This window comes from Agelaius phoeniceus, chromosome 11 (assembly GCF_051311805.1).
Source record: "Agelaius phoeniceus isolate bAgePho1 chromosome 11, bAgePho1.hap1, whole genome shotgun sequence".
NCBI lineage: Eukaryota > Metazoa > Chordata > Aves > Passeriformes > Icteridae > Agelaius > Agelaius phoeniceus.
In genome coordinates, this window is record NC_135275.1 from 19,092,784 (window position 1) to 19,106,493 (window position 13,710).

The 13,710-nt window shown below is 41.4% G+C and overlaps 1 protein-coding gene across 14 annotated transcripts in view; it reads right to left on the bottom strand.

The window, feature by feature from the left end:
* Positions 1–732: 732 nt before the first annotated feature.
* The window catches only part of FOXP1 (forkhead box P1), a 376,781-nt gene continuing 363,803 nt past the window's right edge, over positions 733–13,710 (bottom strand). For 11 of the 14 annotated variants that reach the window (XM_077184567.1, XM_077184572.1, XM_077184573.1 and 8 more), the window contains 3 exons: positions 13,605–13,643; positions 11,757–11,923; positions 733–5,687 (listed from right to left, as the gene is read on the bottom strand). In XM_077184567.1, coding sequence (XP_077040682.1) covers positions 5,543–5,687; positions 11,757–11,923; positions 13,605–13,643 — 351 coding nt within the window. In that variant the 3' untranslated portion in view covers positions 733–5,542. The remainder of the gene's footprint in view (positions 5,688–11,756; positions 11,924–13,604; positions 13,644–13,710) is intronic. The other 3 variants (XM_054640153.2, XM_077184574.1, XM_077184577.1) reach the window with 1 other exon arrangement.

The following is a 13,710-nucleotide window of genomic DNA, read 5'->3' on the forward strand; positions in this document are numbered from 1 at the left end:
TTTTTGACATTAGCATTTTATTTGGATGACTAATCTTGCAGATGTGAAATTTTAATGAATTATTCATGAAAAATCTCTCCTCTGAAATTTCAGTTTGCTGCTAATGCTAGTTATTAAACATTTTATTTTTCTTTACAAAACTTGATGAGGAAAATAAATGTGTGCTTACTCGAAAGAAAAAGAAGGTGGGTTTTTCCTTCAGTTTGTCTCAGGTGACAGTGCCTGCTGGGACGTTGCTCCTCACAGTTTTATGGACCAAGGGGTTGATCCGGCAAACCCCTTTTGGCAGGGTGCAGTGCAAATTCCCAGCCCTTCCTACCAAAGCCAGCAGCACCATTCCCATCAGGGCACTGCACTGGAAGGAGCTGCAGGGTGAAGACCCCAACCCCTCCCTTTGAGAAAACAAATAACCCCCTGTGACCCCAGTGGGCAAAACTGAAGGACTTCTTTGGAAAAGAGGATTGATTCCTTCAGTGACAGTGTCTTCCTTGCTTCCAGCGCTCCAGCCTCACCCAACTGCCCTGTACAGACTGGCCACGAATCCACCACTAAAATATTTTGTACTTGGATGTGTGTACTTGGGGGAGACTCAAGGAAAGAGATGAGATTTGTCCATCCATGAATGAGCTCGGGCATGGCTGAGGTACCCACGGATCAGGGACCACGGGATGTGACATCAGAGTCACTGTGGGGGGAACAACAAAACAAGAACTTCGGACATGGCAACTTGCATTACCAGTGTGAACAACCAGCATTTTTATTGCATTTGAGAATGCTATAATGTCAGTAATTAGTACTGACTACACAACATTTTTTATTGTCTGTATCAACAGACATGGAATGATGGAATTACAGTTGATGTAAGGAATGAGTTTCTTTTATGCCTTATCAAAAAAAAAAAAAAAAATCTTGTTACTGGCAGCACATACACACGAAGCACCATGCTAACAGTCTGGACTGTACCATTTTCATCAAGGCTTATGGGTAGAAGATACTTGGTTACCTGTTCTGGGCCCATTAAAATGCAGTCCTGAACTGCAAATTCACCTCGCAAGACTAGAATACTAAATGACTTCTGAAACATCTAAAAAATCACTCTGAGTTCATTAACCAAAGGTACCAAAGGATTTCAAAAGAGTTTAAACACGTTTGGTTGTTTTTTTTTCCCATGCTATAATGAACGTGAGATTATTGGCGATCTGAAAACTACAATAGTTCAAAATTATTTTAAAAAACTTTATATATATATATATTTATGTATGTATATATATAAAATATCTAATGATCTGCAATATTTGTAGAACCAGCGTCCCTGCCCCGGTCTCTACCCGAAGCTGAGCTCCAGGAAAGGGGAGGTGCAGGACCTGCTGTGGGACTCTTGCGAGTGAGAATCAAAAAAAGGTCATTTTTTTTTTTGTGGTCACTTGTTCTACATAAGCCTTGATTTTGTTTTTGTTTTTTTTTTTTTGTTTTTTTCATTTCACTTCTAGTTGAATGCAGAAACCTAACAGGTTTTACATTTACAAACTTTTTTTTTTTTTTGTGGACAAGGAAGGCTTTGACTCTCATTCCTGACAGCGATTTACCTGATACATGGTACTACTTTCATAATGTACGCTTTTCTTTGAGAAAAAAAACATGTAACAAATTGTCTTTACATCTTGGCACCTTGTAAAGTTTTTTTTTTGTTTTTTTATACAAAAAGTTCAATAGTTTGACACTCCCCATTATTAATCACTACTTCACTGATAAACTTTGAAAGTGTGACCCTGGAATTCATCATGCAAAATATTTACTGCAGCAGGAGAAAAACATTTTTTTTTTAAACGATTTTTTTTTCCTTTCAAATATATGAACTTTGTTTAAGACAGCCAGAAAAGGCAGTGGTAAGATAACAGAAGGGGTGGGAAAGTATCAAAAAAACCAGCTTAAACACAAAAACTGTACAAAAATGCTTCGATCAATGATAACAGGAGAAAAAAAAAATCTGTCAACTATGTTACAATTTAAAAGCTGAAAAAAAAAAGTCAGGGATTTTCTCCCACATGTCAGCAAATGTCATCCAATATTCTTAAAGCAAGGATAACTAAATAAAATACATGTGCAGCGTATTCTGCAATTCCATTACATACAGTAGTTTTTTTTTTTTCAAAGCTATTTTTTAGTATAGTTAATATAAAGCAGTTGCACAAAAAGCAAAAGGTGTTTTGACAAACAGGTCTGCATTTATTCCTTTTGAGGAATGATATCTAAAAAAAGGACCTTTCCACCTTTTCCTCCCTCCCCACCCTCCCCCCAAAAGACAAAGGCTCACACAGACACAGTGGGATATATATGTACAACATAATAAACCCCTCCCTAAAGAAGCAACTGTATATCCAAAGGGATACAGAATCAGAATTGTAAAAATCATAGTGAAGTTTGCTTGATGTAAAGCCTGAGATTTTCAGTTGGTTCTTCTGCAAGGCTGCAACACCTGCCAGATATGTTAGACTCTAATTTTTTGTTTCTTTTTCTCTTTTTTTAATTTTTTTTATTTTTGCTACAGTCTTTAGACTAAGCATGCAAGACATACAACTAAGTGCAACTGAGTGAAATGTATTTTTTATTTACTCATTCCCTAACAGTTTGGACTGAGGTATGCGTACTAACAGTTTTCTCATGCTGTTATCTTTACTCATGTCTAGCTACACATGCTGAGAATGAACTAATCTACCAGATTTTTATCCCCCTTCTGAATACCGAACTAACCAGCAAACCACTCAGTTTTGAAGCACAGGGCTCAATTCTCATGATCCCTGTCTGGCTACCGCCGGCACGTCACGAAGCTGCCTGGATATAATTTAAACCAAAACTAAAAAAAAAAAAAAGAAAAAAAAAAGAAAAAAAAATTTAAAGAAAATGTTTCCAAATGACCACAGACTGCCCTTTTTTTTTTTTTTCTTTCTTTTTTTTTTTCCTTGTCTTTTTGAAACAGAAAGCAGAGTTTTATATAAGTAACTGCCAATAAAGTTTTTTGTACCAAAGCTTATGAGTGGACAGGAGTGTTATTTCCTTATGAAAAATGCTGACCAAAAACTAAACAAAACTGAGTAAATGTGCCAAGATCAACCAAAATTAAAGCAGACATCCCAGCACAGTCCCGGAACAGAAGTGGCACACAATCTGTAGAACCAAAGACCAAAAAATTTTTTTTTCCTTTTTATTCTAGAAATACCATTATGTAGTCCAGTTAAATTGTGGGAGCTTTTCTGTTCTCTTCTGTGTTTTATTAAACTGTCTCCTTTATCTGATACTCTAATTTTCCATGAAATAATTGTGTCTTTGCTTTCTTCAGCTCCCTTCTCATAGCTCCCCCAGTAACACTGATTCCTAGTTTTAACCTCAAAAGCTCTCCTCGGTTCCTCTTTACAGACTTTCATTTTGGTCACTGTAAAGAATTGCAAATAAAAAGTAACAACTTTGGTTCAGACATCTACTTGGCCTTCTAAATTTTCTAGAATAAAGGAGCAGTTTCCCTCTCAGGTTAGCAATAGCCCACATCTTGTCATTTCCCTCTAAATTCTTCAACCTCCTTTGATCAACAATAAGAGGATATTTGGCTTCATAAGATAAAGCATATAACAGAGAACATAATTTACCTTTGTGTAATATCTTTGGTAATTTTAGGAAAAAAAAAAAGGTACAAAGAAGAATATAAATTAAGCTCTGAAAGGCTTTTCGAAATAATAAAAAAAGCTACAGTCCTACATAAATAAATGAGTGACGGAAAAGTGGTTGCAGAATGAAAATGTTTAGGTGTTTGGTGACTGAGGTTTACTGACCTATGGCAACAGATTTTGTATGTCGTGTTTGCTTTGCAGAGCTTTGCCAGTTTTGCCTAACAAGCCCCGGCGCCAATTCTCTCCCAACTCTCCCGACTCCTCCGGCGAGGTTTCCATACTGGCTGGTGTAATATTGCATAACAATCCTAACTGCAGTACTGGATTTGCACAGCTGAAAATTAACACTTTAGCATTAGTGGGGCCCCGTCCTTATTAACTCCCGTAACAAGTTCAATCTGAAATCTAATTTGTATTCAAACAGATTAACGCCACCGAGCAATCCTGAACTGATGTTTAACCGTGAAACATCACCATGTACAGTAACAATTTAATGAAGTCATCTTTCCAACCACTATTTGCAAATGCAAATGTAAAAAAGCAATAGAAAAAAAATAAAGTCGTAATAATAAATGTTTAGGTGCCCATCTCAGTAATCTTAGATATTCCAGAAAGATGTGTTGACCCATTAGAACTCGTGTTAAACAACCGAGAACCTGCCACTGTACTATTCATTCTCTACTAAAAGTGAACTCTGTTGGTGCTGCATATGTTTCTTTGTGCTGTTCAATTTTGTGGCATTTGCTAATATTCACCGTTGCTGCCAAAAAAAAGAAAATCAAAAAAATCAAAAAACCTAAACAAAACAAGAATATATTAAAAATACTGCTTTGTGGAATGAATCTGTGTTGCTTCCTACAGTGTTTCTATGTTCATCTGTCATTCATTCTCATTCTTGCAGTACTTCGTTCCTCTCTCTCCGTTGGACAACCCTTCCACATGTATCGTGCAGCATTTGGGACCTTTTCAAAAAACAACAACAACAAAGAAGGAGACACCGAAATGGAATGTTTTCCATAGCTAAAGAAAACATGGTGGCATCTGAAGGAAACTGGAATGAATGACAGAAAAAACTACAAACAATTCAATGACATTCAGCTTCGTATAATAAAAACACCTATTAACATTCATCACAAAGTACAGAAAACGTTGAAGCCTCTGAGAGGCCCTGGGCCCAGATGAGGCCTGAGGTCAGAACTTAAAATGGTAGAGGAGAAGTGGGGCGGGGGAATAAAAGCAATACATTAAAGAGTTTGGGATAATTTTTTCTTTGAACCCCTCCCCGATATACACGCTCACACGCACGCACACATACCCACACACGTGCACACACAGGCCTTCCCCATCCCAAATGGAAGCAAAAAAAAAAAAAAAAAAAAAAAGAAACCAACCAACGAAACAAAAAAAAAAAAAAGGAGTAAAGGCAGTGATAATCAACATGCAGTACTGTGCAAATATGTTGTCCATTGGAATCCTTAAAATCTGGGCAAAGACTTGATCTGCAGTTCAGGTGTACATGCTCAGTTTGATGTCCTCAAGTGTCCAAAATTGGCAGGACCTGCAGTCCACAGCTGGCTGCTAAATGCAAGTGAATCAGTTTAGCAAATTTACAACACTGATGTTGACTGTAAGAGAGGAAAATCCCAAGTACCAAACAAGTCCATCCAATGCACAGAGTACAAATTCCTTTTTTCAACAAAAAGTAGAAAAATCAAAAATACTCCCAAATGGGATACTTGATGGCACTAAGAGTTAACATATTTCATAGTTGTCAAAGTGGACTGAGAATCCTCCAGACTGTACAATAATGGAGAGATTTCACAGCTAAGTTTGACTTGTTCTTCCAATCTTCATTCTCAGGATAATGATGTCAGACATACTCATTCTATGTCCTCATTTACAGGTTCATCTTCATAATCTCTGTCGTGATCAAAATCTGGACTGTGGTTGGCTGTTGTCACTAAGGATAGTGGGCCTTCATTTTCATCTGGGTCTAATGGTTCTTCTTTGACATGCACAGGGTGCCTGGGAAAACAGAACAACAGACAATCAGCAAATTGCTTATTAAAAATTGGTTTTGACAGCGCAAATGGTCTGGGGAGGAAAGCAAAGGTGGTTTATGGGGTTCAGACATGGAGGGCCAGGTCTGAGAGCTCCAGGCCACCAAGGAGAAGACCCTCCATGACTGTGCTGGCCACAGAAGCCGAGCTAAGCACTATCTCCCAGGTAACAATCAAGAGAACAAGAGTGAACAGCCTCAAGCTGCCCCACAGGAGGTTTAGGCTGGATATTAGGAGAAATTTTTTCACTGAGAAGAGCGACCAAACACTGGAACAGGCTGCCCAGGGAAGCGATGCAGTCACTGCGCCCAGAAGCCTTCAGAAAACATGTGGATGTGGCACTTAAAACACGGTTTAGTGGTGGGCTTGGCAGCACTGGGTTAATGGCTGGACTCAATGATCCTAAAGGGCTTTTCCAAGCTTAATGAGTCTAAGATTCCAGGGAGGCTGGGCCAGGCAGGCAGCACTCAGCCTCCCCGGGAAGACACTCTGGGAGGAGCACCTCGATAGGGTTTCCGTCTTGGGATGGAGAGAAAATGCTCTCAGCTGACACATTAAGTTAATATGATCTTTGGATAAATAAGTGGAATGTGCATCTGAAGGGGAAGGCAGGGGCCTGCCCAGGCCTCGGCGCGGCGCGGGCCGGGCTAATCATCCTCGCTGTGTGTGCAGCGTCTCTCGTTAACATGCAGAACCTGTGAGACAACTCTCCAGAGGATGACCCCAAGTGAGGTTCTATCATTAATCAACTTCAAGCAAACACAGCAAAGAGACACCATGATACATGCTTTAAACTCCAAATTAATGCATATTTTTACAAACTGTCAATAAGGGAAGAAAAGCCCTGCCAGGAAACACAAACAGAGAGGAAAAGGCTCGCTCAACACAACAATATGATAAGAAAGCACAGTCCTAACGAGAATAATAACACTGTCAGCTGTAAACAAGGCAGAACATGATCCCCAGCTCATGGTGGGCACAAGGATGTACTAAAAAGATGAGATCTGCCAAATTTCTCATTACAGCAAAGCACATGAATAACCCGCAGGGGAATGGGGCTTGGTCATTCAAAATGGGTATGATAACAATTGAAAAATGTTGTTCGTAAATCATATTTACAACAAATCCTATACAAATACAAATTACCTTTTTCTACCTCTCTTTCTTTTTTTTTTTTTTTGTTCAGCAGCTTTTGAAATGTAAAGTAGCCATGTGAGTCAATAGTGTCTTGTTGGTGGCACTTTATAGGAAAGTAGGATTTTATTGACATTACCAAGTATTAATAATGCGACACAGTGATGGAGACCTTGTTTGCTTCCTAAATAATTGATGTTGTAGGCAATCCCTTAAAATAAAGTGTTAATGAGTTCAAGTCCCACTCTGTCTCTCACTGAGTTGATATCCACCTCCAAGACTCATGTTTTTTCCTCTGTGCAGGCTGATTTAACCCTTTCACATACGCAACATGAACACAAAACCTGAAGCACACACCTTCACTGTAAGAACTTTTCCTCTGTTTGCACAGCTTTGCTTTAAAATGAATGATTTAAAATAGCTGCATTGTATTTTATGCTTTGTGTGGATAGCAACGACAACACTGTTTGTACTCCACTGCACGGACAGACAGCAAGGATAAATCACCGGGCAGGGAAAATGTACTCAGCATCCACAGACAGTCCAAAGCCTTGCCTAATTCAAGTGAGCCAGTTGTACCCCGGTATCCTGTTTATTTCTTTATTCAGGCTTGAGCCTGGATAAGTTTAGGAAGCATCCAACTTGCTGACTACAGACAATTCAAATGTGAGCTGCGAATGCCTTTCAAGTCCCTGCTTGTTTCAACTTTTAGAGCTGTAAAGTGCTGGATCAATACTCAAGTATTAACTGCACCTTCCAACTCATCCAAAGGAACACTGAGACAAGTGATGCAGTATCTATGAACACACACCTTTTCCCTTCAAATCCACTAATATGTATCCTATCAACACATCTCTGGGAGCAAAGAGGTTCCTTGCATGTCACAAAATTTTTGAAAAAATTACACACCAAGAGCACGGCTCATACTGTTTTTAACCTAACTAGTGAAAAAGGGGTAAAGAAAAAACTGGAAGGATACAATTCAAGGATCAGAGGTTAAGAATTGGCAAAAACTTGTAAGAAGCTGGAGGTGTGCATGTGCTACCTGTCCCAGCAGCTCATGGCCTCAGTGAATATTAAACTATGCTGAATACCTGCAACTAGAAAAACTTCATATTATGAATAGGCTGTGGGGCCCCTCACTTGGGAGAAAACATGAAATGAAAAACAGAAGAAAAAGGGGGAAAGAGCAGCTGCACTGAGAGCCCAATAAAGCCTGTGCTACTCAGCCTTTATGGCAGTGATCTTTTTTACTGCTGTTTTAATGTCAAAGTCTTGCTTTTTTGCTTTCTGGTTTTGATGCTGCCGCTGCTGGCTTAGTTTTGTTTTTTTTTTTAAGTATTATTTTTGAAAACACAGAAGGGAAATTTTCAAAGGGGGCACGAGAGCACATGTCACGTGCAGTAGAGAGGCCTTGGTGCATGGAGTGGAGCTTCTCCAAAGGCTGCCCAGTGTCCCAATGCATCCCCACCACCTCAGGTGCCAGCAGGTTAGACAGGTGCTCACTGTGCTCAAAACCACTCTAAGTGCTGTGAAAACTCATTCAAAGGTCCCCAAACCTTTCCAAAGCAAACTCTGCCCCTCTTCTGGTTTTGTTATGAAACCAGGTGAAACCAGGTGGTTTTAACTGAGGTTCTCTTTGAGGTTTGGTGTGATTCCCAGAGGTCAAAAACCAAAACTTGAGGTGTGAGAAGCAACAGAAGTTATGAAAAGCTCTGCAGAACCCTGGGTGAGACAAAGCCAGAGAGGGCCACAAAGCCACAGGGAGCAGAGTCACACCAGCCCCTCCAGCACCTCACGTGTTGCACAAACATCAGACAGTGAGCTTGGCAAAACCTCCATTCCCTAAATGAGGAGGTTTTCTGGGTAACACAACCCCCAGGGAGGGAGCTGCAAGGAAAACAATGCCAAAAAATTCCAACTCCTTGTGTATTCTCTCAGATGTAACCACAAAATGGCATGTGAGGAGGAAACCTTCCTGAATCTGTGATTTTTCTCAAACATTTCTGAGCAACTGAAATAAATAAGCTTAAATAATCTTGAAGGCAAAGGGAGACTTTCATATCCTCTCAAGTTAAGTCTGAATTTCTATTTACCACCTCACCAAATCCTCAAAATGGGGAAGGAAAACTTCCTTTAGAGACTGAAGAATTCAGTCTGCTGAATTACAGAAAAGGTAAATGCTGGGTTAAGCGACAAGAAAAAGAAAGGGGAGGGGGAAAGAAGGCAAAGAAAAGAAAGGGTTTCCCATTTCTGTTTTCACAGCAGCAGAAATTCAGCACATTCCTTTTAAGTAGATGCCTGGGACTCCAGAAGGGGTTAACAATAAATAACCTTGCTGAACACAGATTCCCCTTCTTTTCACATCTGAGTAATTCTTTTGTTTGTCCACTCTGGGAACAGAGGAGTTTTTAATAAAGCTGACTGTTGTTTAAAGCCACTGAGTTCTGGTGGTGCACACAGCATGGAGCAGTTTGCTTTGTGGCTACCTTTGGAGCATATCAGGATGAAAGTGTTATGTCCCCAAGCTGTAATTATGCGACTACTTTCTAGTGTTTCAAAAGGAGGGAGAGAGAAGGGGAAAAAAAACCCACCCTAGCTGTGGTTCAATGTGTCATAAAAAGGAAACGAATGAGCGGTAATAAGACTTCAGCTAGAGTGTTAGACTTCTTAGCTGTCATGTTAACAAGGTCCTTTAAACCTTACAATAAAGTTTAAAACTTGATTTCTTCCAATACACTGAAATTGTTTAAAAAATATTTTGCATTATGACAAGGAAATCTGTTCTGAGAAAAAAAATGAACATGTTGTTAACAAAGCAGGAGCGTGGAAAATAAAAAGGTTTCACAGCGTCTGTAAAGTCGCTGTTGACTTATGTTTTTATTTAGTAAACAGGGTAAACCCTGTGACGTGTGAATGGTGTTCTGGCTTTAGATCCCTTCAAACTACTTAGAAACACCATTATAATGGGGAAGCTCTGAGGCTGGTATTGGAACATCACCCGGCCACATTTTACTTAAGCAAAAAGAAATGTTCAGCAGAGAACACATATATTATCAATTCTGAGAAAATGAAAACACTCAGGAAACAATCATTTCCATATTACAACAGAAAATTGGATTTTCTGGTGAATAATGAAAATGAGGCATCACTCCCCCCGACCTCCTCTCTCTCCACTATTTGTTCTGTGCCCCTCACCTTGGTATCAATGTGCTAAGAGATGATTATTAAGTGCAACAAAGGCCACAGCTATGCACAGTTCTGGAAGATGTCCTAGCCTGTTTCAACTCGGTTATTTTTCCCTCCTCTCAGTCTATTCAAAGACAAGGAAACCTTAGGTGAAATGAGAAGTGCATGAACTGCACTAGCCTTGAACTTGCAAAAAAATAATTACTTATGATTAACACAACATCATAAACGTTCATCCTTGTCTGTTAGGCCAGGAGAAACCCTTGGGAGAAGTCTTGTTTCTTGAGAAAAGTCATGTCCCTCCACTCCTCCTTCACGCCAGCCCTGCATGGTCACAGGCAGAGGATAACAAATCGTGACTAAAACTGCCTGGAGATGAATCCGTCTGTGAGAGACGGAAAGTGTGTCATGCAACGTTACTTTGGGAGAGATAATTAATACTGCACAAACAATCACTGGAAAAGCTAAACACATTATTTGAATGTTTTGAAGTAAATGGTAAAAGACAATGTTTAAATTAATTATTAATTAAAAATGAATGTTGCCATCTTTAAAGATTTTTTTTTCAAAGCACTTTGTGCACTGATTTAAAACACTGCAATATCAAAGTATCCAGAGCCTCAGATTCCTTCGTGCCCCCTCCCCTCTGACAACACATTATGCAGGTGGGAAACTTTTTTGCCATTAAATGCTAATTAGTTTCACAACTAATTACTACCGTGGTATTAGGTTAATGTTTTTTCTACTTTTTGATTTAGACTTACTTTTGTAAATCCCTTATTCAAATTACTTTGAAGTAAAAGACTACAAATTAGTTCTCTTTTTAATGTGTAATGTGAGCCCTGGCAAGCCAGCCAGTAATTTTACAGGCTGTTTTAAGGAGCAGGGGGAAGACGGGCAGCACGGTCACTCACAGGTACCCAACCACTCCGCCGAGCTTTCGGGAACGACAGGACTTGTAAACTCCGGCTTCCTCACCAGCCGCCAATTACCCGGCGTGTGATGTGAGGGGAGGGGGGAGTTTACAGCTTTGCAAACTCACTCCGTCACCCCATAAATACCGCACACACCCATCGGGGCATCACACCCTTCCTGCCTTACCCTTTCCTGCGCCCGCCCGCTGCCCGGGTGCCGCTCACGTTGAGCGGGGCAGGCGAGCCCCCGCCACTTCGTGCGGTTATAGACGCGTTCATTACGCCGCCGTCTGTTGCTATAATGCCCCTATTAATTCTCCTTTTGATATTTTAAGAGCAATCTATAAATCACACAGACCTTCATGTTAATGCTTAGCAAGACCGTTTTGTGTTGAGTGGGTATTTTTGACTCGCCAAACAAGCCCATTTCCCAGCTCTGCCCCACGGGCCGTGCTCATCACGCCATCCAAAGGGGAGAGAAATCACAGGTTTTCTCCAAGAAGCACAGCTGCCTATGAGGTTTTGGAAGGTTTAAAGAAGAGAACTGCAAACAAATGAACAGTTTTATAAGCCCTGTGTCCTTCTTGGACTGTATTGAGCTGATCAGTTTTATACGGAAACTAGTAAATGGCTCTTTCATGCTCAAACCACCCTACGCATGTCCCCAGATGGAGGCAGATGTCTGCTCTTGCTGCTCCATCCACGAAGCTCAGCAAGGAGCCAGGAGTCTCCAGAGTCACCCTTGAGCAGATGGTAGGACAAGACCTAGAGCCAGCACGTGCCTCTGCTGTACTTACATTGCTTGCATAGGGGAACGTCCTGGACTGCTGTCACTCCCGTTACTGTTCGTATGCTCCATTGCACCATTGAGCTCTTCCCTCATCGCGCTGGCTAAATTGCCCAGAGTGGGATTTCCCATGGAAGCAGTAGTGTATAGAGGTATACTGTTCTCAGCCATTGAAGCCTGCCAAGGACACAAACAAATCTATGAAGAGCCATGACTAATGTTTTTATACACTGCACAACACACTCACTCGTTCCAAAACAGTCTCCACATTTACATTATTTGCAATTACAGGTTCTTTTAAATACTGTACTTTCTGATAGGTATTACCCTGGTTCCATCAAGGGAAATTTAACATCATTTAGATCTGGGTTTAAGGATTCATAGCTGTATTGGCTTATAAGAGGATGGAGCCTTCCATTCCCTATTTGGAATTACACACCTTGGAAAAAAGAAAATGTACTTTTCCTATTTTTGCTTCATGAAATTATGTTTGGGGCTTTGGGGTATTTTTTGTGGCTTAGGTTTGGGCTTTGTTTCTAATGAAATGGGGAAAAAAACTGGAACTGGCTCAGCTGATAACTCCTTCTCACTGGAGTAAGCGGGCACCAAGCAGGAGTGCAGCATCACGGAGTTTGATTTTCCTTGGGACATGTGTGAGGCTGCCATCAGTGCTAACTGGATCAGAGCTGCACCAATCTACCTGAGAGCCGAACCACTCCATGTAGAATTTTTTAAACCTCAGCAACTCAATTCTTACCTTAGCTGTTACAGATCTGACTGTTTTATTTTGATTTCTCCCTTTGTTCTAAGGAAACACCGTGTAGTGGCACACTGGAGTTAACTTTCTAAATGGAAATCTTTGTAGGAAGAGAATGAACTGTTAAATATTTTCCTTCTGATTCCCACCGTTCTGCCTGCTAATATTTACTGTGTGTCAGCATTAGCTCATGTTGACAGCACAGTCCCGGCCCGGCGCAGCAGCGGTGGGAACGCAGAAACCCCGAGCCCCGGAGGAGCCCAGTGTTTGATGGGGATGGGAGGCACTGGAACGGGAGGGAGGCACAGGGATGGGAAGCACAGCTTTCCAAGGCTGTAGTGCCCAGGGACTGGAAGGACATTTAACCATTTCACCCATCCCAGCTGGATCTGGCTGACATCATCCGTGGCTCCCTGAGCTGTGTCAGTGCCGGGCAGCCACAGACGCTGGCTCGGCAGCACTTGACCTGCTCTGGGGAGAGGTCAGCTGGCTGCAGTGGCCAAGCAAAAAAAATCCATTGGGCTGGGTCTGCGTGATGCAAACCTGGCCTATGGGAGGGAAATCCATGTGAACGTACTCCTCACCAAACACTCTTGCCTGCTCCTAATTTGTGGGACAGAACTCCTCGCTTGCTGCCAGCCAGCAGCTTGACCCAGGCAAGCAGAGCCAGAGAAAGGGTGAGGGGAGATGGGATGGGAAGGGAGGGCAGGACCAGCCCTCACTGCAGCATCTCCAGGAGCACAGCCCCTTTTATTCTTCCTTACATTGACCTCTCCATGTGCAGCCCTATGTGTCACACGTGATTACAAAAGCTATTCTAACGGGGAGGATTATTTTTATCTTCTTGATTCAACAACCGGCAAACTCATTGTGATTAGGGGATGCAAAGAATGGCTCACATTTCCTGCACTTGGCAAAATAATGACTCAAGTTCTTCACCCACAGTGATAACTTGTAATTGCAGTAAAGCAATTCACTGGGGGAGAGGTAGGACACAAGCAGTATCTGCTAGGAAGACAGTAATAGGGGAGGGGGTGTTTTGGGAGCCCCTGATGACCCACTGGCAAAAGACAGAACTGGTGAGAGCTGGAGTCCCCATACCTTCCACAGACAGAGGGGGGAGAGAGCTGCTTCTTCTCCCTGGCCATGAGGGAAAACAGATAGAGGAGATGTCAGCAGGGTCTGGGTGAAGGAGAGGGGAGGCTCT